This window comes from Tenrec ecaudatus, chromosome 2, assembly GCF_050624435.1.
Source record: "Tenrec ecaudatus isolate mTenEca1 chromosome 2, mTenEca1.hap1, whole genome shotgun sequence".
Classification (NCBI taxonomy): domain Eukaryota; kingdom Metazoa; phylum Chordata; class Mammalia; order Afrosoricida; family Tenrecidae; genus Tenrec; species Tenrec ecaudatus.
In genome coordinates, this window is record NC_134531.1 from 250,319,649 (window position 1) to 250,345,940 (window position 26,292).

General features: G+C 42.3%; 1 protein-coding gene across 1 annotated transcript in view; it reads right to left on the reverse strand.

Annotated features, from left to right (window-relative positions):
• The window catches only part of CMSS1 (cms1 ribosomal small subunit homolog), a 452,794-nt gene that overhangs the window by 65,643 nt on the left and 360,859 nt on the right, over positions 1 to 26,292 (reverse strand). The window contains exon 2 of the mRNA XM_075542419.1: positions 2,563 to 2,654. Within this exon, the coding sequence (XP_075398534.1) occupies positions 2,563 to 2,654 (92 nt within the window). The remainder of the gene's footprint in view (positions 1 to 2,562; positions 2,655 to 26,292) is intronic.

Consider the following 26,292-nt stretch of genomic DNA (forward strand, 5'->3'; position numbering starts at 1 on the left):
ATTCATGCCAATTGACCCTTTTACTGATGGGTCCTGAAAAAGTGATGAACTAACAAGAAAAAAATCCAGGAAAGAACTATTGAAAAAGAAAGTTAAAGATGCATGAAGAAAAAGATTCATAACCAAATTCTGCATGCTGGTACTAACCAGGGGCAAATACCAGAGAAGGCGTGATGGTGGTGGACACCCTCAAGTAAATTAAGCCCTTCTTCCTACGCTAAGTAAATCTGGAAGCTCCACGGGGTCCTGCTCACTTTGGGTGACTGTGCTGGAATTTGAAATGCCAGCGACATAGCTTCCTGCGTCATAGCAACACACAAGCCACCCCAGTGTGACAAACTTCTCATCACTCTGCAAGTGAACACTGGACCTGGCATAAGGCAGACTGTAGAAGAATTGATGCCTTTGAATTGTGGTGCTGGAGCAGAATGTTGAAAGTATGACGGACTGCTAAAAGGACAAACAGATCTGCTTCGGAAGAAGTCAGACAAGAGTGCCCCCTAGAAGCCAAGACGGGACGGTGCTGTCTCATGCACTATGTGCATGTTGTCAGGAGAGTCCCGGCCCTGGAGAAGGACATTGAGTTTGGTGAAGTAGAGGGGCAGTGAAAAGAGAAAGCCCAGAGAAGATGGATGGACACAGCGGGGGCAGCAATAGGCTCAGGCCCAGGAACAAACTGAGGATGGTGCAGGACCGTACAGCGTGTCGTTGTGTGGTGCATAGGGTTGCTCTAGGTTGGAGCTCTGGTGTTACAGTGCATTATGTATTGGGTTAGTAACTGCGAGAGCAGCAGTTTGAACCCATCAGCTGCTCCATGGGAGAAAGATGAGGCTCTCTACTCCTGTCAAGATTTATAATTTTAGAAACCCAAGGAAGCAGTTCTACTCTGCCCTGTGGGATCACTCTGAGCCCAGAATTGACTTGATCATGGTGAGTTTGGTTTGAGAGGAAATTAATTAAAAAATTTAAGGATGGTAACCTGTAGGTCTTTGAAAGAATGATTAAACTTACAACCGAGGAAGAACGTTTGAGCAAAAATACTCAATGGACGTAGAGAATACATATGCATACGTTCTGCATTCTCTTTCTCACACAGAAAAACCATGAACAAATGACAGGGACATTTAACTATACTAAGCAGGATTTCAGGGCGTGTGCTTTGTCAACCACTGTCTGAAGTCCTTCACAACTGTTAACTCGTTGAACCTGCGCTACAATCTTACACGAAGATACGGTTGTGATCATTTAAAATGGGACTGATGTACAGAGAATTTCAGTGACTATCCCAAGATCACACAGCTTGTCAGCACCACACACTTTTGAGAGAGTGGAATGCATGTATGGCGCCCTACAATAGGAAGAAGCTCACGAAGCAGTGCTACGAAGACGATCGCTTCTGACGGCGAAGTGGCTCCTTAAAAAAGCAGAAAGTAGTGATGGCATCAGTTCAGCAATGATAGAGCTGCAACTCAATGAAGCATTTCAAAGCCCAGTAGAATGATCCAATAGGCCATAAAGGTCATAGGGACAGGAAGTGAAATTTTATTCCAGGGGCCGTTTGTGGGGAGATGGAAGCAACAGTCTCTGGTAAGCCGACCTCAGACAGAACTTCACGATGAGAAACAAGGTGCCAGTTGTCCGCTGGCAGCATGGCATGTGTGACACCCCCTTCATGGGTTCGTGTGAGGGTTAATCTTGCAACTCTTTATGCTATTTGTCTCCTGTGGTAGTTGTATAACTGTCAATTTAAGGATTAAGCATGTAGGGGTGGAGTCTAGCCTGTCAATGAGGCTTCTGTGTGGGCATAACCTTCCCCTATGGATTCTGGGAATTCCGGTATTTCCTCCCTGGAGGTGGTTAGACTGTCTCCTCACACCCAGGGAGACATAGCAGCTGACTAGATACATGGACCCACCCTGATGCAGCCCTGGGTGCTGGAGAAGCCATGCAGAGACCCCTGCCAGCACAGAGTTATTTCCAATGCCACTGGATCCAAAGACTTTCTACCCACTGGCCTGTGATCTTCTACATTCGGCGTCATTGCATGTGTTTCGTGAGTCTGAAGGAAACTTTATAATTGGTATCAGTCATATGGGTTAATATCGAACTTATGGACTTGATCTGGACTGGGATGCTTTCTCAATGTTGAATTGCTCTTGTATATAAATCTCTTTCTTATACACATATGTGTGTCCATGGATTTGTTTCTCTAGTCTACCCAGATTAACACACCTTCTCAGAACTTTATCCACAAAGAATATATTTTTTATATGTTTTGGGGAAAAGTGATACAGAAATTGAAGATATCATTATAATAAACTTTAATTGTACATTTGCATTACCATAAACCCTAATGCTGAAGAGGGGTGAAAGAAGGGGCCAGTCCTGAGGTATTAACCCAAAGGTGGGCAGTGTGGCAATCTGCTCCTGTAAAGGTGACTCTGTCCTACTGGGTCTCTGTGAGTCCTTGGACTCATAGTGCACAACAATAACAACAAGAGGGGGCAGAGGGTGGTTTCAGAACCCCACAACAACACCTTTCCCATGGTGACTGTCACTTACCTGTTTGGTTTTCTTTGCCTGGGGAGGGACTGGAGTTGTCTCCTGCTGCATCATCTCTGTGCCGCCTCCTCCTCCTTCACCATCTGATGCTTCTAGCAAAGGTAAAATTTTAACATTAGAAAGGAGTCTTTCTCTCGCTTCTATGAGGGGTGCAACATTTCTAGAAGGTTCTATACCTTGACTTAATAACTCCATTCTAGGACACTGAATTTAAGGAAACAATCCCAAATAATGATAGAGACTTAAGTACCAAGATTGGACTCTTACTTATAAAGCTGAAGAACTGAAGATTATCTTCATGCCTAACAAGAGATGTTACATATTTATGGAATATTAATACAATAAGACTCTTGGCAGCCTTTACAATGTCTATTCAAGGGGGAGAAAGGGGAAATCGATCACAACAATCAACGTACAACACACCCCTCCCCCTGGCAAGGGGGGCGAACGACAGAAACGTGGGTGAAGGGAGACAGCAGACAGTGTAAAATATGAAAATAAAAATAATTTATAAATTATCAAGGGTTCATGAGGGTGGGAAGGTGGGACAGGGAGGGGGAAAAAAGAGGAGCTGACAACAAGGGCTCAAGTACAAAGAAAATGTTTTGGAAATGATGATGGCAACATATGTACAAATGTGCTTGATCTGCTTGATGTATGGATTGTTATAAGAGCTGTAAGAGCCCCCAATAAAATAAAATAAACAAAAATAAAATAAAATTTTTATTCAAAGCTTACAATGACAAAAATCTCAATTATAAATGATCATAATTACCATTTATTGTACAATCACTACATAATCAACATTGGGCTTCATCTAGATATTAATGTGTTTAATTCTTACAACATTATTACTGATTCTACAGCCATCAAACTCCAAATTCAGATAAGAAAATAACCATTTAGAGAGGAGGGATAAGTTACCCATTCATACAGTTGGAATCCATGGCCCCCCAAAGGCCATCGACCTCCCTTATAAATTACAAGGCCTACACCCCCAGCAGCCCTGAGACCCAGGTGCCAGCCCCCAGGGAAATATCACAGTCATGGTACAAGGATGAAAGGTAAGAAGGCACTCTTTTAAGAATGTTCTTTATTTTTCCACTATGAAAAAGATGAACTCTTTTTCTATCAGGAAAAATAGAAGTTGTAACAATGTTTCTGTCTAGAAAGCTCTTGTGACCATATGGCTCTTACTTCCGATAATGCCACCTTGCTTCCCAGTTTTCAGCAGTTGCTCATCTTAAGTAAATCACTGCCTCAAGCAAAGGACATTATTACTGAGCCACTTTGCGTTTCTTTATACAGATATCTCAAAGTGAACTCAACATGTGAAATATTTATCATATGTTGGTCCAAATTATTTGCGGCGGTGAGCATTGAATACTTGGGGGATGGGGAGGGGGAGATGTCTAGAGAGAACTTGGCCCCGAGTGGTACAGATGCTTTGCACTTACTACTAACCCAAAGGCTGGCAGTGTTCTGAGGAAGAAACGCTGGGCAATCTGCTTCCAGAAGAGATTACAGTCAAGACAAGCTCCTGGTGATGTGCTGCTCTGTAGCATATGGAGTCACTATGAGTCAGAAGCGTAGCAGTGACAATGGGTATGCTTACGGACCAACAGGAAGTGAGAAACAGCTGGAGTGAGAGGAACAGAGTCTCCTCTAAAAGAGTCACTGCCCCTAGCTCTACCACTAAATTTGACCCAAATCCTGAGCAATCCGTTTAAAGCAAACATAGAACAGCCACTAAAAGGCTGAGAGAAGACAGACCGGGGAGGGACCAGTCAGCCCAAGGAATAACACAGTTCCCTGGGTTTTGTTCTTCCTCAGATATCCTAGTATTGGAGCTGGAAAAAGTTGGCAACTCAGAAATCCCAGAGGGAACACAAATTGAAGCCCTAACAAAAGCCTGCCATATCAAACGAGGGGTTTCTGTTAGGTTAGCATGTAGCTACTAGCCAGAGGTTGGAGGTTCTAATTCACATAGAGGCACCTTGAGAGACATACCTAACAGAAAAAACAGCCCTTGAAAACCCTATAGTGCATAGTACTACTCTGACACACATGGAGTCACCATGGCTTGGAGTTGACTCAACCGGGAAGCTACTGCTTTGGTTTTGGTTTAGTCAAGTTCTTTTACATGTGATTTTTAAATATTCAAAATCTTTACCAGTTCTTTAATTGAGACCATTAAACCACATTAGAAGTATTATTTATTTAACCAATTGCCTCTCTCCTAATTCACTGATTTGCTCAAAGTTAATTGTAACACTTGCCCTTGACCGAGTTCAGATAGCACTGCAGGGTATAAAATATAAAACAAGTAGCCTTGCTCTCCAATGCTAATTCCAGCCTGAAGCAAACAAAGAAAACAAGGAATCCAAATTGTTAACCTTCTTTGTATTTTTTTTTCTTAAAATGAAGCCAACAAAAAATCCTCAGGATTTGCCAATGGCTGAGGGAGTGTCAAAAAGTCATGTTAATTCATTTTTCCGATGAAATTTTTGAAGCCCCTTCGTTGAAATAAAATTAAACAAATTCTAAACTTGTTCTAAACCTCGCCTCTGATATTCAGGAGTATATACAGGGGATCTTTCCACATTAGCACATACAGGTTATGCATCTTTCTCCTTGGGTGGGTTTGAACCAGTGACCCTGTGGCTAGCAGTTTAACCCTTACCTGAGAGTATATATAAAGACAAAAAACAAAACTCACTGCCATCAAGCGACCATAGGGTACTGTAAAACTGCCCCTGTGGGTTTGTTTCTGAAACTATAACTTTTTATGTGAGTTAGAAAACCTTGTCTTTCTCTCGTGGAGCAGCGAGTGGTTTTGAACTGCTGACCTTGCAGCAGTGCATAACCCAGTATGCCACCAGGGCTCCTTCTCAGTACATAAAGTTACCTTATTTATTCAAATAAGTTCATACCATTCATTGCAGTAACACATATTAATTATGAACACTGAGTATAATTCTAAGAATTCATTATTTTAAAATAATGAATAATGAATAGAATTTATTCAACCAATATCATATTGGCTGATTCTTGCATTTCTCTTCCCCCCACACAACATGAATATTTAATATGTACAGTTTTGCGCCATTTAAAAAAATCTAACTCTTGGGCACACGCCTACAGTTGAACTTGTTGAGCCTAAGTTTATGTGTACCTGACATGTTCTTAAATGTCCTGTGGAAAATTTTAACTCATTTTGAATTCTCAACCCCCTTTAACCTGATCTGTTTCTTTCATAGAATTTATTATCTTCATTTGGTATATAATTTAACAACATTTATTTCTGACTATTAGAATTTAAAAATTTCTGTTCACGAATGCATCTATGATTAGTCCTTAAGTCACTCCTTGGCACAGTCAGATCCTAATAACTATCTGTTGGATGCTTTAAACATCGATAAGCTCTCCTTAAAAGGCAGTCTTTCAAACTGAACAAAAGTATGCTGCATGGTTTACCATTAGGAAGGAGTGTATCCTCCCACCATACTTACTCAATTTGTAAGTGGAGCAAATAACTAGAGAATCTGGTTTAAAGGAAGAAGAATATGGCATTAGGATCGGAAGAAGGCTTATTAACCTTCGATATGCAGATGACACAACTTTGTTTGTTGGAAGTGAGAAGGTCTTGAAGCACTTGCTGATGAAGACCAAAGATTGCAGCCTTCAGTGTGGATTAAGACTCCCTGTAAAGAAGGCCCAAATCCTCACAACTGGACCAATAGGTAGTATCATGATAAATGGGGAAAAGATGGAAGTTGTCAAGGATTTCATATTGTTTGGATCCACAATGAATGCTCATGGAAGCAGTCGTCAAGAGATGAAGTGACACAATGTATCCGGTAAATCTGCTGCACATTATCTCTTTAGAGTGCTGGAAAGCAAGGATGCTCCTCTAAGGGGTGCCTCGTCCAAGCTATAGTATTTTCAGATGCCACATAGGCATGTAAAAGGTGGACACCAAATAAGGAAAATGGGAGAAAGATGAACACATTTGAACCTTGGTGTTAGGGAAAAATATCCAAAGTACCAGGGGTTGCCAAAAGAACACACAGATTTGTCTTCAAGAAATACAGCCAGAATGGTTCTTAGAAGCCCGGATGGTGAGACTTTTTCTTATGGACTTGGACATGTTCTCAGGAGAGACCAGTCCCTGGAGGACACCATGCTTGGCAAAGCCGAGGAGCAGTGGAAAAGAGGAAGGGTCTTCAGATGGACTGATAGAGTGGCAGCACCAATGAGCGCCAACAGAACCCTTGTGAGGATGGCTCGGGTATGGGCAGTGTTTCCTTCGGTTCCATGTAGGTCGCTGGGGGTTGGAACCTACTTGATGGCTCCTCACAACAATCAACAAAAGCAACAACCACTCTTCAAAAAGAACAGCAAAGTTCAAGTTCTTGCTTCTTTACATACTTTTATTAAAACACATTAAGATAAAAAGGATGGCTCACAAATAATTACCAAGGTCTTTAAAAAAAAAAGAACACTTTTGAATTCTAGATTCCTCTAATCCCTGGAATCCGATAACGGAGGAGCAAAGTCTGTGTTTAAGCAATCTTGTGGCTAATAAATAACACATTTTAAAGATAAGTGACTCTTAAGCAACAAAAGCCCAGGAAAGTATTTAAAATAACTTGTTAATTAAATGTTCTAAATAGAATTATTTCTCGTTCAAAAAAATTCCTTCATATGAAACCTTTTAACATATAAGATGAGATCATTTCACATCATTGTGGGTTGACTAAATTAGTTGTTTCCTGTGTCTATAATGTTCTTTGGCTGCAGAAGAGAAAACGGCTTTTCTGCAATTTCCCCTGAGAGACAGACGAAAGACAAGCATGGGATCCAAGCCTCCTGTCCCTGGCTCCTGGCCCCCGTCTCCTCTAGGATTGCTGGGCCATGCCGGTGCCACTCAGTACTAGTGGTCAATGCACGCCATACAGTGGTGTCTTCACAACAGTGCCAACTCTTCCCAAACTCCTTGAAAAACTTCTTAAAATGAGAGAGAGAGAGAGAGAGAGAGAGAGAGAGAGAGAGAGAGAGAGAGAGAGAGAGAGAGAGATTGAGAGAGAGAGAAACAGAGAGAGAGAGAACAATAGACTTGCTGAATTGGTTAAATTTTTCCAAAAACAAGAATCAAGAACATTGTCCCTTATCAGCCCATGGCAAAAAAGAGCAAGCTATGATAGAAGGACCTGCCAGCGTCTCCCTTTCTCCCAATCCTGGCATTCTCTCTCTTTGAGAAATACACCAAGAAGTCAAACCCATGGCCACTGAGCCAATTCTGACTCATACCAAACCTACATAAGGTTTTGGGAGCTGCAAATTGTTATGTAAGCAGATAGCCGTCTCTTTCTCCCACAGAGCAGCTGATGGATTTGAACCACTAACCTTGTGGTTAGCAGTCTTACATTAACCTGAATATAAGCCCATGATAGGCCCTGGGCAACAGGATCATATAATGAAATGTTCTGTTTTTATTTTTCAAATGAAAGATAATTTTCTCACAACATGTCAAGATCTATTTTCACATACACTTCACCTCTCACACATTCTATTCATATCTTGGTAATCCAGTTAAAGGAAGTTGAACTGTATATTCAGCTGGTCAGTGTAACGGGACATTTATGTTACTTCTGTCTGTAGGTAAAGTATTGCTAAATATCCTGGGGCGTCTGGGAAGACTCTCACTGCCCTGTGCCAACTCTCTGGACATTCTGCTGCAGAGGGGCAAGCCAGAGGCCGTACACTAGGATACTAATAGCATGCGAACTACATGGCAAGGGGAAGAGACACCAAACCATAACTTAGTTGGTGGAAAGTCCTTCCAACTGGAAGTAGAGAATAATATATAATTTTCTGCTTATTCAAAATGGAAGCTTTCTCCAGATGGAAATATATTAAATATATAGTAAATGTATAAAGAAACCACACAAATGCCTCAGCTAGAAGTCGGTGTGTCCTGTGTCTCCCATCTCCAGGAAGCCGGGGCTACCCTTCCTGGACAGCCAGCCACCAGGCCAGAACCAGCAGCACAGCCACCAGTGGTGGCACCACCGTCTACATCTGGGTCACCTGCTGCCAGGTCTGCTGGTCAGTGTCTCTGTTGTCTCTGCTGTTGACCACACCCTTGGTCAGGCCATCACTGGACTCCTTGGTGGAGGAAGTAATGCTGAGTCCCCAAAGCCTGACATCACTTACCAGAACCCTCAATAAATCCAACCAGAAAAGCAGCAGGGGCAATTTAGCCCTTGCCACTCTGAGATGAAACAGTTCTTGGATGGTGCCCAGAACCAGGGTGACCTCAAGTTTTGTGAGGGTTTGAGTGAGGTGCTAGAGCCAGGCAGATCTGCAAATGTATTAGCATAACTCTGAAGTTCAAATTGGAGATGTGGCAGGCTAATTCTTAATACCAAGTTAATTTATCATAAATTAGAGTTAATGATAGTATAAAGTGCAGTGTACAAGCACCAGTTGAACATTTCCTCTACCATTAATAGTGTCTTGCTTCAGAATCACCGTAAGAGTGTATTCCTGGGGTTGGACAAATATTTGTGCGGGGTTTTAAAATTAGCTGTAGCGATGCTCCTGTTTGTATATTAACTAGGATAAAATTGTCACCCCTCCACCACCAAAAAAACCTCCCAGAAACCACACTTTTTTCCCTTTTGTTTTTTTAATTTGATGGTAATGAGTGAAATAAAATTGATCAGAATTTCCACTTACAACTATACTGTGACCAGTAAGACATTGGTCTGTGGAGTTTAATGCTTTATGTGTCTCCATTTCACTAATAAAATTCCAATCAGTCATGGTAGAAGCAGTATGAATTTCTCTCTTACGTTTTATAGAACTTAATACAAAATTGTTAATTGAAGAATTAATCCAAGAGCCGGTAATAAAAACATACAGCAAAAACAATTTTTAGAGGTATGCCAGGAAGTCCATTAATGAAAATGTTATTTGTTTGGATTTTTAAATATTGTATTTTTGGTTATTCATTTCTCATTTAAAATAATTTCTTTTGTACTGGTTATATGTAGTTCTCCTGATTTCCAGGAGAGGGCTTCCCAAATGACACAAGCTTTGCAAAACAAAACAAGCTCAACTCCAATGAGTTGATTCCAACGTGATGGGACCCTATATTGGGTTTTGAGACTGTAAATCTTCATGGGCGCAGGCAGCTTAATTTTTCTCCCACTGAACCATCAACTTGCGATTAGTAGGTTGCCTAATCCACAGCGCCAAAACGTTCTAAGCCCTAGCTCTTCCCTGGCCAGCTATTTTGCTGAAATCTCTTATTAGTGGCCACAGTTGTTTTGTGTGTTCATTTGTATTATCCATGTAGATATGATATATTATCCCCTGAAACAACAAATACAATTTATTTCTTTCCAGCATGCACATATTTCATTTCTTTGACTTATCCAAACTATACCTTTAACATAATGTTGTACAGAAACAATGATAAGATTAAATGCAAGTACCTTTTCAATGAAAAGGTAAGGATCTACTAAACATAGTGGCTTTATAGTTTTTCAAATGTAGTAATAAAAATGATGATGATAATAATCAACTGACCCTAGACTAAAAACCATTTCATCATTTCAACAGATAAAAGTATTTGACAAAATAGATTAAAGATACCTACAAAAAAAAGTACAGGTGAGACATTACAGGGAGGCTTTAAAAAGACCGTGAATTTTTTTCCCCATGAACTTTTTGAATCCCAGTAGTGGTAGGCTGGGTTGACTAAAGAAACAACTTTACTGACACACTCATATGTGTGTAAGAGAGAGCTTTATACCAAAGAGCAATTGTATATTGAAAAAACATCCCAGTCCAGTTCAGATCAAGGACATAAGGCCAATATTAGCCCATATGTCTGATACTAGTCCATAAATTCCACTTTAGACTCATGCAGCACATGCAAAGATGACGAAGTAGGAAGATCACAGGCTGGTAGGTGGAAAGTCCTGTGGATCCAATGGTGGTGGACGCATCTCTGGTTGCCATCAGCATGGCTCTACTTTGTTAACAAGAAGATGAAGCACAGAGAGAGGGTGGCCCGCCTCCAGGGAGAAAGAGAAGAGGTTCCTAGGATCCTTATGAGAAGGTCATGCCCATAGGAGGCATCATCAGGCTGTGACCTGATGGACAGGTGTGCTAGTCTGGGTAAACTAGAGAAACAAATCCACAGAAACTCATATGTATGAGAGAGAGTTTTATATAAAGGGTAAGTGTACATTAAGAAAGCATCCCAACCCAGTGCTGCCCAAGCCCGTAAGTCCACAATTATATATCCAACACCAATCTACAAGTCCTCCTCAATCTCACAAAACACACACAATGACACCGACTGCAGGAGGAAAGCCAAATCCATTAGCGTATAGGCATCTTAGCACTGGCAGGGGTCTTAGTACGGCTGCTCCAGCACCCAGGGCTGCATGAGAGTAGGTCCATGTGGCTTCTCCTCAGGCAAGTGAGCCTTGCAGGAAGTGAGCCTTGCCAGCTAAAGCAGGGAACTGGCTAAGGCAGCTGCACTCTGGTCCGGCCATCAAAAAGCAAGAAATCCGAGAACTAGAAAGGCAAGGCTCATGGAACCATTTATCTCTCCACCCTTCATTTAACCCCACATGTGTTTATTGGCCAGGTTGGCACAATAAACTTTAACTATCTCAACAGGCTAAACTCCACCTCTTCACTGTGTTTATCAAGTTGATACGAAATTATATACTGTATATACTCGAGTATAAGCCAACTTGAGTATCAGCCGAGGCACCTAATTTTACCACGTAAACTACATTTAAAATGTGCTGAAAAAAGTCGGCTTATACACGAGTACATATGGTAACTACAACAGACCACACCTTGTCAACTTGGCATTTTTACACAACTCTTTAGCCATATATAATTTAAAAAACAAAGTAGTAAAACAATATTTGTGCCTAACAGGATTAAACTAAAGTGCTTACAATTTAAAATGTGTTAGCCTCATTTAAACATAATAATCTATATACAAACAAAACAAAAATATTCTATACTTAACTATTGCAATTATGTGAATACACCATAATACTATAATCCTATCGACATATTACTCCATCTATGGAAGTGTGTAAGTCAACCTCTTCATGCCTTTATCCTCCCCATTTTGGGTAACCAATTTCTATACATTCCACTTACATCAACTCAGCACTCTGAGAAGACAAGCGTGTTCTTGGATGCAAAGAATTTTCAGTCTAGTTGTCACCTTGTGAGTCTGCATCCATAAACAAAGTCAAATCAGGACCGGCTGTCCATAAATTCAGCAGCAATATGCACCAGTTCACAGGCTCAAAAATCTCTTTATCTGGTCGGGTTCAATGTGGGCTGCCTCACAGCCTCCTCAGCGTGCCCATTGGTGGACTTGCCTTTGACCATCGTCCTTATGGGCCCCATCACAAATTATCAACAATCCTAGTTTCCTTGTGCTAGGGTCATGAACTTCAGATCAGCCAACCCACTCTCTTCTTTTTCTCTAGTCCATGGGTGTCAGTGGCCAGACTCAACCCATCTCTTTATTGCTATGTTTCTCCCACTTCCACTAAACAAGTGGATAGGTGGGGTCACCTAACAAGCATTTCAGGCTACTTGAAAGCTCCCTTTAACATTCAGTACTAGAGAGGAGAGTTTCTTCATGGCTCCAGATTTTTCCAGCTTCAGGCACAAACCATTAGTTCAAAATTCAAAAAGCCAACTGGATCTTTTTTTCCCCCCTTCCCCTTTAGTCTGTCAACAGCCCCGTAGGCAAGTCTCTTTAAATTTTGAATGTCCTGAGTACTCAAGACACTGGGTGGGGCTTATCTTTTCAGAGCCTTCTTTGTAGGCATGTCCTACACACATTTAAAGATCCAATTTTGGCAAGTAGATTTACAAACTCACTATTCCCAATAATCATTTCTATCAATCTTAGACCAATAACAATAGCCAGAACAAAACAGTATAAACCTAGTATAGCCACATCGTAAATTCTTAAGACAGTCAAGTTCAATTCTTATCTTAACCCTCATCTAAACAATTGATATATGAAATATGGCCTCAGGAAAGCATCAAGCCAGGGCATTCTGTCAGCCATTTTGACCTCCTGACAGCCATTTTGACCTCCTGACAGCCATTTTGACTAAACAGTATGGTCTCTGAGAAATTCAAGGAGCGATTTGACCCCTGAGCTTATGATTCACATTTCTCACATGCATTTTCACCATTTCAGACAGGAATAGCTAAAAACAACTTCTAGGAATCAAAACATTCACTTCCCATGTCCTTTTCAGAAAATAATCGGTAAACAGTATGGCTGTTCCAGCTAGCCAAAGGAAAACTACCATACGTCAAACAAGCATCCACTCTCCATCTTCACATTTGTTTCTCTATTACCCCACTCCCTGTACCATAAGTGAGCCCTGTGACAAAGACCCACACCAGTACTGAGATGCTTCCACCGCCACTGGATCCCCCAAACTTTTCACCCATCTGTGATCTTCCTGTATTTGGCATCATTGTGAGTGGCTATGTAAGCCTGAAGAGCAATTTATGGGCTAGTATCTGACATATGGAGTAATATCAGATTTATGGACTTGATCTGGACTGAGCTAAGATGATTTCTTAATATACAATTACTCTTCCATATAAAGCTCTTTCCTATACATATAGCATGTCTCTGGATTTGTTGATCTAATCAATCCAGCCTAACACACCATTCATAGTTAAGGTAAAGGCATGAATACTTTCCCTTTGAAAATAAAGAACAAGTCAAAGATGTCTATTCTTAGCACATCCACTCAACATTGTACTGGACATACAAAACAGTGCCACAGGCAGGAAAAATAAAAGGCATACGGAAAGAAATAGAGCTGCCTCTATTAGCAAAGACTATTTTATTACATTGTACCACATTTTGTTTATCCTTTTACCATTAGAAACATGGAACTCTTTCTACCAGTTATTGGTGATTACAAACAAAACGGCTTCTAGTTGATTTGAATCCTCACCAAAACTTGCTATTTTATTTGTTGGTTTCAGGCTTTATTTCCCTAATAGCTAAGAATAGTGAGCCTCTTTTCGTGTATATACCATTTTTGAGGAAATGTCTGTTCAGGTCTTTTGCTTATTTTTAAGAACTGGGTTGATAACTGAGTTTTGAGAGTTTTTATATGTTCTGGAAACAGTTCCTTTTGGAGTATTTAACCCCTAGTACATGATGAGGAGTCCTGGTGACACAGTGGATCCAGTGTTGTGCTGCTAAATGCAAGGTTGGCAGCTTGAATCCACCTGCCTTTCTGCAGAAGCAAGATGAGGCAGTTTATTTCTGTAAACATTTAAAGCCTCAAAAACCGTAAGGAGAAGGTCTACACTGTCCTGCAAGGTCACTAACAATTCTATTGACTCAATAGCAGTGGCTTTTAATACATGATTAATTTCTTTAAATGTTTCAAGGTTGTTTTTTTCTTTTTTGTAAAAAGAATGGATACTCTTTGTTAGGTGCAGTGTTCTCTATATAATCATAGATAAACTTGTTAATTGTGATTCAAATCTATTGTATCCTTTTGAGTATTTGCGTGTATTAACATCAACCACTCTTATTTTAAATTTGTCTATTTATTCCTAATAATTCTACCAGCTTTTATTTACATATTTTGTGTCTGCATTTGAGGCATAGTCATACAATTTGGAATTATTCTATCTTTTTGTTGATGTATTCTATTTCGTATCATGCCGAGACTCGCTTTCTTAATAAAGTCTATCTTGCTCATTTAGTTCAGTTTTGTATGTGGGTCTCATGGGAAACCCTGGGGAGTGCGGTTCCACATGGGCTCATGTGGAGTCCTTGTGAGTAGGATTGACTCGGTGGTCGCTGGCGTGGCTTTGGGCTCCGGTATTTTAGGCAGGGGTCGGGGTAGAGCGCTCTGGGCTGTCTGTTTTATAGACATGGGGAATTAATGCTGGAGACTCAGCTGTACTTAAACAGTCTAAAGTGTTTTGTTACAATTACTCATCCCTAGGAGCCAGAATGTTTTATTTGGCCAGGATAATCAGGGTCGGGAACTGCTCTTCAAGAACCATGTTCCCAGCTCATTAAGAGGCTCCCACCAGCATCACTAGGGAAGAACACAATTCCCTAGAGCTGGAGCCCTGTGAAGGCCTTAAATCCAACCCAGCAATACAGACTGCAGGGGAGAAATGGAGGGGAAGGCACAGGGACAAGCAGTGAGAAGCCCAGGACTGGCAGGCTGGACCCTCCATTCTGACTTCCCCTGCATGAAGAAGGGCTGTGGAGCGAAGGAAACCCCCGCTGGCATTGCTTCCGCATGCTTCCTACAGTCATTGCTACAAGTAAGCCACGGCAAAACCTCACACAACACAGCCCATCTCTCAAAGGCTTTGACCCACTGAGGGCACTCCCCAAAGTCAGCCCGTCTGAGGTCATGTCGCTTTCCCGGACTGTTCAGAACACCTACTTCTCCCGTTATGTGTGTCCTCTGCTTTCTATCAAAATGTCCCTTCACTCTCCAAAATCCAGACCCAATCCACCTGCCCTGTAAAGACCTTCCTAAGGCAGAGGAAAGGCTACTTGGGGGTTATAATCAGCGGGCGGTTACAACTTTCACTGGGAAAACGATTTGTGCAGAGGAAGAGAACTGAATCTAGGATGAAAATCTAGGACGAATCCAGTGCAGGAGGCGGCCGGGAGTGAGGCACAATCCCGGACACTTGGTCTTGGGTTTGGAGCAGCTCAGGCAGGCACTGCGTTCTATCACCCAGCCTTTTGTGGCCCACAGCTATGGGGCCCCCTTAGCATGAGGCTGGGGTGTTGGCAGCATGGCAGTATGGCCCTCCCAGTTTTCACTGTTTTGCTTTTCATAGCCACTATCTTTCTCTTTTTGCTCTCGGGTCCTTCCTGTTTTGCAGCAAGAAAGTGAGCATGGCATATCCCTTCCATCTTGCAGTGTTCTTAAGATTGCTTGTCCTTCTTTCCAAAAGTTTTGTCTGTTTGCTTGTTTTAATAATGTTTTATCGTGAATTAGGTGCGGTTGGGCTTACATTTCAGATGAATTTTGTATTCAACAATCAACAACCCCCAGTATCTTACTACCACCTGCCCCTCCTTGAGTTTGTTCTCTCCTCCCTCTAGTGGATTAGAAGACCCCTTCCCTCCAAGTTACTACTTCATCTCCCCCGCCACCGCACCCCCCCCCCCCCCCCCCGCCCAACCTTGGCAACCTCCGAAGTCTACACAACACCTGCTTCTGGCTATCACTCTCCCTGTGGATTCTGGAATTTTCTTGTTGCTCTGAACCGAAATGAGGAGCAGGGATGCTAGCTGGTTCCCTCGTTAACTCTGTTGTTTCCTAGTAGCAACTGCAGTAGCTTGTCCTCATGCCAAAAGCGTTGCTGTTTTCATGGCTTGAGGATATTCTTAGCAATGAATCCAGAGTTCACTTACAAAGCAAGTTGCCAGTTTCCACAGAGGAAACAAAACAAAACAAAACAATTTAATTAGAAAATGTGGAATGAGATGGCAGGATTCTGAAGTGCTGATGATCTGAGAAGTACTAAGATCAATAAAACCAAGCCAGTTGCCATCTCATTTAATCTGATTTGTGTATGTCGGAGTAGAACTGTTTACCACAGGGTTTTCAAAGGTTGGTTTTCCGGTCACCAGTCTTTTCTTCCGAGGGACCTCTGAGATGGCCCTGCCCTAGAACCTTTCAGAGAGCAATCAAATGCATTAACAGTTTACGCCATGCAGGGGCTTCTAAGACCAACCTAACAGTCTCAAAAATAAACAACTGAAGAAAAAAACAAACGTTGCCCCTTCTTTTTGTGGGGGATGTTAGAAGCTGCAAAATTTCTTCTGTCAATTACATGTCAGCAGATCTGAACCGTGAAGGTTATTTTTCCAAAAGGTTGGCTGCTCCAGCTTAGTAATGATTTATTTATTTTTAAGTGTATACACAAGACAGGCTCTGGGCTTAACTCTGGGGCTGTATGACTCACTGATCGAAATAAATGTGTCCTCAGGAGCCACCAGCCCCTCTTGGGGCAAGGCCATCTCAGCCCCAGAAACCTGACCTCTCAGGAGATCGTTCCCCTGGAAGTCAGCGTGGAGGGCCTGCCTGCTGTGTGTTCAGAGGCCAGCTTGTTCTGCAACAGCCCTTCTACCTCCTTTTTCTATCTTACTGCTTTAGATTACAGAAAGGAAAAAAGCAAAGTTATGCCAATTTGGGGCCACACGACCTCACCTCTAGTCATGAGCATGAAAGTTCTGACCTTCTTGCTCAGATCGTTTTGGAGGTTGGAATAATTATGTGGTTTTCAAATACATACTTTAGATTTGCCTTTCATGGGCAACTTTTGCAGGTGGCTTTAGGTGACTAGGACCACGGTGCTGCACTGGAATGCTGGGTCTTGCGATAGTTGTTTTGTTCGCTGGTTGAGCAGACTGGACCCCAGGAAGTCTGGTGGCGCAGAGGGGAAGCTCTTGGCCATTAACCAAAGGGCTGCTGGTTTGAACCCGCCAGCTAGCTGCTCCAGGTGAGCAAGATGTGACAGTGTGCTGATGTAAAGCTGACGATCTTGGAAGACCTGTAGGGCTCCTTCTACTCTGTCCTATCAGGTGGTTATCGACTTGAGGCCACACAACAAAAACAACACTTGATGCATTTGGAAGCACTGGTACATGAAATCTCTGTTCTTGGAATGAAGAACCCTCCAGAAGACCCAGCGTTTCATCTGAAGAGTGTACTGAATCATAGAAATTGAGCTACAGTTGGAGTCGAACGAAGTTTTGTTAGCTATGTCATAGTGCAGATGCCCAGTGTTCACTGCTCTACATCCCCTGCAGTCATGAACTCCTTCAATCCCACGCCAATTTTACGAGGCAAGTTCTATTATTATCATTTGCTTATAGCTGTGGAGACTGAGGTACTTGCTCGAGGTTAATCGGAGAGAAAGAGGGCTAGACCTTGGATCTAAGCAGATCGGTCCAGAGTCTCCACTGTAAGACAGCCTGTTTCACCTGGAAAACATATTCTGTTTCCTTCCCTGAAGAATCGGCTGCTGGTGGTGGTTAGATGAAATTGAATCAGTTCCGACTCATAGTGACGCTACCACCAACAGAATGAAACACCGCCCGGTCCTGCACCATTCTCACAATTGTTCTTATTGTGTCAGCCCACTGTGTCAATCCATCTTGTCCAAGGCCTAACTCTTTTTCCCTGCCCTCCATGTTACCGAGCATGATGTCCTTCTCCAGGGACTCACAGAGGCTATGTGGGCAAAGGGCAGTTTAACAAAATAACATTCGTTATTATAGTTGAATAGCACTCATTTAACTTCATATTCATTAAGTCAGAAAAAGGTCGTGTTGGAGCAAAGCTACTACATACAGTAGACAGCCCACTTCTCCTCATCACCTGACCCCAGCCGCAAAAAAAGACCCAATTAGTCCAGATATCTGTCAGCACCTGTCCTTCCTCTCTCCTTCTTCCAAGATGGTAGTTTTAATGGGGAGGAAATAGATCACATTTTGCCTACGCTAGTTCTGGTTTATGGCTGTCATCCCCACATCCCATCTGGTTTAGTATCTGTCCTGGACTTAACATTTTGAAATAAATAATGTGATTCACAGTTACAGTACAATACTTCAGGTATATTTAGACACCTCCACTGCTTCCTTTCCTTGCTGCCACCATTTTGCCACGTGCAGTCAGGGCCAGTGGAGAAGTGCACATTAACATCTGGTTACTTCTGGAAAATAACTCTGATAACTGGTCCTCTTTCTGACGATTAAACCAATGGTCTCCTTTCCAGAACAGCATGCAGGGTGCTCGCTGATTAAATCAAAGTCTTTCTGGACATGAGTCACTCAGGCCTGCTAACTCCTCTCCATCTGGGATGGTTTGGGGATAAGGTGATATTGTTGGCCCTGTAGGCTGCTTGATGAGCCAGTCATTCCATGTTGCCGGTGCAGTTACCAGTGAAAAATGGCAGTGCAGAAAATGAACAACCTGTATACAAATGGACTAGGAAATAATTACCCTTCTTACGCTGTTCAGATAATTAAGATAATGAGGTAATACATTGGGATGTTAACCGCAAGGTCAGCAGTTTGAAACCGCCAGCTGCTCCACAGGTGAAAGATGAAACTCTACTCCTGCAAAGATTTGTCGTCTTGGAAACCCACAGAAGCAGTTCGACCCTGGCCTCCAGGGTCACTATGAGTAGAATCGACTTGAAAGCAGTGGGTGGCGCTGTTGGGTAACTGTTGAGCTGCTAGCTTCAAAGTTGATGACCCCGTCTTCTGTAAAGATTTATGGCCTCAGAACCCCTACAGAGGGTCGCTAAGAGTCAGCATTGACTTGATGACAGTGGGGTAAGCTTTTTATTTTTTTTTAAAGTCCTCCAAAAGTAAACAATAACCTTCTTGGAAACCCACAAGGGTTGCTATGAGTCAGCATTGACTCTATGGCAACAAGTTTGGTGGTGGTGGTTGTTTTTTTAAATGTTTACAGATGTCTGCGCACTAATTATCTATTTAAAAACAACAACCAAACTCACTTCGATCAAGTCTCTTCCAGTTCACAGCAACCTTACAGGGCAGGACAGAACCACCTCTGCGGATTTCTGAGCCTGTACTCTTTCTGGGAGGAGCAGCTGGTGGTTTCAAATTGCTGACCTTGTGGTCAGCAGCCTAACACTTAGCCGTGATGCCAATCTGCCCCTAAATGCAACAACTTCAACAACAAAAAAACATGTTGCCATTTTTGCATATATTTCCAAGGGCACACTGGGTGCCTCTCGTTTAAGGTCTCAACTTTTGACAGCTGACGATGCAGAAACTTAAAAATGTGAACGCGATCAAAGGATCTGCTTCCAAACGCTGCTGGCAGTTGTCCGTTTGAGCTCCTGTGCTGGTTTGACTGAAGGTCAGCAGCCCTTGCACTGTGGGCTTCTACGCTGCCTACTCACAACAAAAGCATCTGCCTCCTTCGGCACCAGTCATCCACCGATAGCCACATCTCTGAAGAGACATCCTCCTATCACTTCTGCCTTATTTTAGAAGTCAATTAAGTCCATTCCACATTCAAGGAAAAGGGATTACCAAAGAGCCAGGTGGTAGGGAATCACTGGGGCTCATTTTAGATTATTGGGGGTGGGGATCATTGGTGGTCATTTTACAGGGGGCCAGAACTGCACGTTATTTTAATACTACAGAAAATTATAAAATTATTTCTTAATAGAACCATTTTAGGAATTAACCAATATAAAATCAATATATCTACAAAAATGGTAAAAGTCAGACACAAAAAGTGAAATTGCCACACCAGGGTGAAATGCTAAGGGTCTGCAACAGAGAAGCAAGGTGAACAAAGCAATGAAGTCCCCAGGGAATACCAAAAGTAGACTTTGGGGCCAGGGCTTGGCACCCCATCAGAATCAACCAGAAAGCACTCCTAAAGGTCAACAAATAGACATGGAACTATTTATAGGATTTTTTTTTCATGTCATCGTTTTTCTGTTGTTGTCATTTTGTTTTTTGCTTTCCTTTGTTGCTATATTTTGCTTTGTCTTGTTTTAGTGCTTACAATTGTCTCTGCATGCCTATCTAGATAAGATAGTTGTATACCTCTTCCTCGCAGAAGAATTCACTTCAGAGGACTGAACTGAAGCTACAGTTCAGGGAGAGGGGCATGTCTGATCAGAGCACACGGGAGTGAATGAAGGGGGAGGGAGGGAGAGTGGAAAACATCCTGGCCCACCAAGCCCCAACGATGATATTCCTGCCCAGAGCAGTCAAAGCATACAAAGGACATAGGGCCAGCCTCACTACGACACACGATGTTCCCTCACTGACACATAGTGCTACAGGGGACAACACTGGAGACACAGTGAGGAATTGTGCCTAATCGGACCCCACCACACTGAGGCGAAACATGAAGGGTGTGCAACAGAACAGCAAGGGGAACAGAGCAATAAAGTCCGCAGGGAATACCAAAAATAGAATGTGGGGTCAGGGCATGGCACCCCATCAGACTCAACCAGAAAATACTCCGTAAAGTCAACAAAAAGACCTTGAATTATTTACAAACTTTTCTCTTGGCATTGGTTTTTGTTGTTTTTCTTTTGTTGCTTTCTTTTGCTTTGTCTTGTGTGCATATTATTATCTCTATCTAGGTAAGATAGGTGGATAAATCATCTGCAGGAGAAAACAACAGGACTGATGGTTCCAGGGGCACATAGTAGAAGGGGATGTGGGGGAAAGGAAGTGGTTGCTAACAAACCCAGGGACAAGGGAACAAATGATCCAAAATTGATGGCGAAGAGGGTGTAGAAGGTCTGGTAGGGTTTGATCAAGGACAATATAACCGAGAACAATTACTGAAACCCACATGAAGGCTGAGCATGATAGTGGAACAAGAGGAAAGTAAAAGGAAATAGAGGAAGGAACTAGGAGGCAAAGGGTATTTATAGAGGTCTAAATACAGGCATGTACATATGTAAATATACTTGCATATGATGGTGGGGAAATAGATCTATGTGCATAGGTTTAGTATTAAGGTAGCAGATGGACATTGGGCTTCCACTCAAGAACTCCCTCAATGCAAGAACACTTTGTCCTATTAAGCTGGCATTCCATGATGCTCACCTTCCTGACACGGTCGCTGAAGACAAATGGGTGCATAAGCATAGATGGTAAAGAAAGCTGATGGTATCCAGCTATCAAAAGATATAGCATCTGGGGTCTTAAAGGCTTGAAGGTAAACAGGCAGCCATCTAGCTCAGAACAACAAAGCCCACATGGAAGAAATACACTAGCCAGTGTGATCACAAGGTGTCGATAGGATCAGGTATCAGACATCAAAGAACCAAAAATCATATCACTGTGAATGAGGGAGAGTGCAGAGTGGAGACCTAAAACCCATCTGTAGGCAACTGGACATCCCCATACAGAAGGGTCACAGGGAGGAGACAAGTCAGTCAAGGTGCAGCTTCCTCTCACCCAATTCTACCTTATAAATCCGGCTAGACCAGAGGATGTACACTGGTACAGATTAGAGCTGGAAACAAAGGGAATCCAGGACAGATATACCCCTCAGGACCAACAATGAGAGTAGCGATAACAGGATGGTAAGGGAAAGATAGGGGAGGAAGGGGGAACAGATCACAATGATCTACATATAACCCTTTCCCTGGGGGACGGACAACAGAAAAGTGGGTGAAGGAAGACGATGGACAGTGTATAAGACATGAAAAAAATTTTAATAAATTATCAAAGGTTTGTGAGGGAGGGTGGGGGGTAAAGGAGGGGAAAAATGAGGAGCTGATATCAAGGGCTGAAGTACAAAGCAATTATTTTGAGAATGATGATGGCAACAAATGTACAAATGTGCTTGTCACAATTGATGGATGTATGGATTGTGATAAGAGTTGTATGAGCCCCCAATACAATGATTTTAAAACACGAAAATTATAAGGAAGGGCAAAAAATGGGTTTAGTTGAAGGTAATTAGGCCACACAAGGATATAGACAGGGAGCAAGACAAAGTGAGAACAAGATTTGGAATCGGATGTCAGGGCCACCCAGTCCACTAGTCGGCAGGCAGTCCTCCACTGACATCGGTGGGTCACATCAGTGGGCAGCATGTTAAGAGGGATGCATGGAAGAGGAGGTTGTCTGTGCAAGTGCATCCAAGAAATAGCGGCAAAGGGTTTTCTTATCAAAGCTTAATATGCACCATGACTCTCCAAGTGAGGGTATGCGACACCTCGAAGGCAATTTTCTTCTACGGAGACCTTCCAGGACAGCAATCTGTGTCCTACAGTTTGGGGTGTGCCGTATTGTGTAGCAAGACATGCATGATGTCTCAGAAGAACTAACTTCTACTATTGTTTGTAATCTTGGGCAACTCAGGCTGTTGTGATTTGATGATTCTTCTTGGGTTCAGGCCAACTTCTACTGAAAATGCTGTACACCCTGGGTGTGTCAAGATTCCCAGAGGGAGGCAGAATACTGAAGGAAAGAGGAATAGGGTAACTTAAAAATATGCATAGATGAATACGGTCCTACGACATGGTTATGGGAGTGACATCACGTCCCCTGAATGGAAATTTCAGGAGCAAAGAGCCTATGAAGCTGTAGCTAGAGCTGTTACCCAATTACCCTTGTTAACAAAGTGTGGTCCCAAGTAAGACCGATGTTACCGTGGAATCACTCTGTTTAAACCACTCTATTGCCTTCACAGAGGTGATAGCTACCCATTGTATTACTTAATGCACGCGCTTAATGTACATCTTATGAATGGCTAAAGGTGGGTAGAATATTTGCATGTCCTGCTTCAGAAAGCAATATTTTTTTGTTCTTTTTTAAATATATAATGTTGCTAATTGGTTTACTTGTGAGAGTTTTTTTTGTTTTATTTTTTAAAATCATTTTATTAGGGGCTCATACAACTCTTATCAAAATCCATACACATATCAATTGGCTAAAGCACATGTGTACATTCTTTGCCCTTATCATTCTCAAAACACTTGCTCTCCACATAAGCCCCTGGCATCAGCTCCTCATTTTGCCCCTCCTTCCCTGTGCCCTCCTCCTTCATGAGCCCTTGATTTATATATTATTATTTTGTCATATCTTTCTACTTGAGCCCTTGATATCAGCCCCTCACTTTTCCCCCTCCCTCCCCATCATGAACCCTTGATAATTTATAAATTATTATATTTTGTCCTATCTTACACTGTCCGATGTCTCCCTTAACCCACTTTTCTGTTGTCTGGCCCCTCAGGGAGGAGGTTATAGGTAGATCCTTGTAATTGGTTGCCCACTTCTACCCCAACTTCCCTCCACCACCCCAGTATCCCCACTCTCACCACTGGTCCTGAAGGGATCATCTGTCCTGGGTTCCCTGTGTTTCCAGTTCCTACCTGTACCAGTGTACATGCTCTGGTCTAGCCGGATTTGTGAGGTAGAATTGGGATCATGATAGTGGGGGGGGGGGGGGAGGAAGGATTTAAGAACTAGAGGAAAGTTGTATGTTTTACTGTTGGTACTCTGCACCCTGACTGGCTCATCTCCTCCCCAAGACCGTTCTGTAAGGGGGTGTCCAGTTGCCCACAGAAGGGCTTTGCCTACTCTGCAATACCCCCCTCATTCACTATGATGTGATTTTTTTTTTCTTTGATACTTGATACTTGATCCCTTTGGCACCTCGTGGTCACACAGGCAGGTGTGCTTCTTCTATGTGGGCTTTGTCGCTTCTGAGCTAGATGGCTGCTTGTTTACCTGAAAGCCTTTAAGGCCCCAGATGCTATAACTTTTGATAGTGGGACACCATCAGCTCAGAAAGCAATATTTTAACTGCTTTGTGTATAGTTGTGATAAAGTAATTTACTGTGTCATCCTTATAGTTTCTTACTGACAAAATTATTTTAAATTGTTTAGCTAATCCATCTCATCAGACTCAGTCAGAAAACATTCATAAGTGTAAACAGACAGACCTGGAACTATTTATAGGCTTCCCTCCCCTCCCTACCCCCTTCCTTTCATGTCTCTGTCTACAAGATAGGCAGGATAAACAATCCCGAGGAGAAAATAACAGGACTGATGGTTTGGGAGGGGATGCGGCAAGTGAGAAGGGGAGGTGGGGGAAAGGAAATGGGTAACCAACACACCCAGGAACAAGGGAACAAGTTATCTAAAACAATGTCAAGGAGAGTATAGAATGTCTGGTGGGGGGTGATCAAGTGCAATGTAGTCGGGAGGAATAACTGAGAGGTGAATGAAGGTTGAACATAATAGTGGGACAGGAGGAAAGTAAAAGGAAATAAGAGGAAAAAACTAGGAGGCAAAAGACATTTATACAGGGTTAAATCCAGACACGTACCTATGTAAATATATTTATATTTAACCGTAGGTATATAGATCAATGTACATATATTTATATATTAAGTATTAAGGTAGCAGATGGACATCGGGCCTCTAGTCAAGGTCTCCTTCAATGTAAGAACACTTTGTTCTAATAACCTGGCATTCTGTGATGCTCACCTTCTTGACACGATCTCCGAAGACAAAATGAGCGTATAGGCAAATGTGGTGATGAAAGCTGATGGTGCCCGGCTATCAAAAGATATAGCACCTGTGGTCTTAAAGGCTTGAAGGTAAACAAACGTCCATCTAGCTGAGAAGCAATAAAGCCCACATGGAAGAAGCACACCAGCCTTTGTGTACAAGAAGGCTGGTGTGCTTCTTCCATGTGGGCTTTATTGACAGGATTAGGTATCAGGCATCAGAAGACCTAAAACAAACAATCTTATCAATGCAAATGAGGAAGGTTGGAGTGGAGACCCAAAGCCCATCTGCAGATAATTGGACATCCCCTCACAGAAGGATCACAAGGAAGGGACAAGCCAGCCATGGTGCAGCATAGCACTGATGAAACATACAACATTCCTCTAGTTCTTTAATGCTTCCTCCCACCATCATGACCCTAAATCTACCTTATAGATCTTGCTAGACCAGAGCATGTATACTGATACAGATAAGAGTTCTTGACACATGGAATCCAGGACAAATAAACCCCTTAGGAACAGTAATGGGAGTATCAATATCATGAGGACAGAGGGAAGGTGGGGGGAGAAAGGGAGAACCGATTGCGATGATCGATATATAGACCCCCACCCCCAGGGTGATGAACAACAGAAACATGGGGGAAGGGAGATAGTGGATAGTATAAGATGATCGATATATAGACCCCCACCCCCAGGGTGATGAACAACAGAAACATGGGGGAAGGGAGATAGTGGATAGTATAAGATATGAAAATATTAATAATTTATCAAGGGTACACAAGGGAGGGAGGGAAAAAAAGAGGAGCTGATACCAAGGGCTCAAGTAGATTATGAAAAGGATGATGGCAACATATGTCCAAAGATGCATGGACTGTTATAAGAGCTGCAAGAGCCCTCAATAAAATGATTTATTAAAATTTAGCCAATCAATTAATTCCCAATTATATGGCAAGTTACAGAGAAGTGTCTGTGTTTGGGATGACCTACAAGAATCACAATTCTGAAGTCTTACATGATAGGATGGCATATTCCTGAGATGTAATCGTCCAAAGTAACAAAGAAACAAGTGAGATGACATTTGATTTGTCAATATTATTCTAAACAAACGAACTAACCAGGCTGCCATCAAGTCAACAAAAAGTCATGAAGACCAGAACCGTGTGTCAGAACCCAATTGTGCTCCAGTGGCTGATTTTTTGGAAGCAGATTGCCAGACCTTTTCTCTGAAGCACATCTGGGTAAACTGGGATCTCCAATCTTTCAGACAGCAGGTGAGTATGTTAACTCTTTGCACCACCCAGAGACAATGTCAAAACAACTTAAGCACCCATTTTTGATGGAATTATGTTACTTAAAAAAAAAACCTGAAACACAACCCTCTTATTGTGATTTTAAAAGTTTACAGAGCAGATCAGCAGTTTTACTTTCACCATTTATACACATTTTGTTTTAACTCATCCATTCCAGTTCTCTCAACCTATCTTCACTTATCCCATCTCCAACTTGTATTTCTGTCTGTATTCTTCTTTCTTTCTTAACCCTCGGTCCTTGATAAATGCTGCCCTTGATCTTAACTCTTTGATTATTCTAATGCAGCCATGA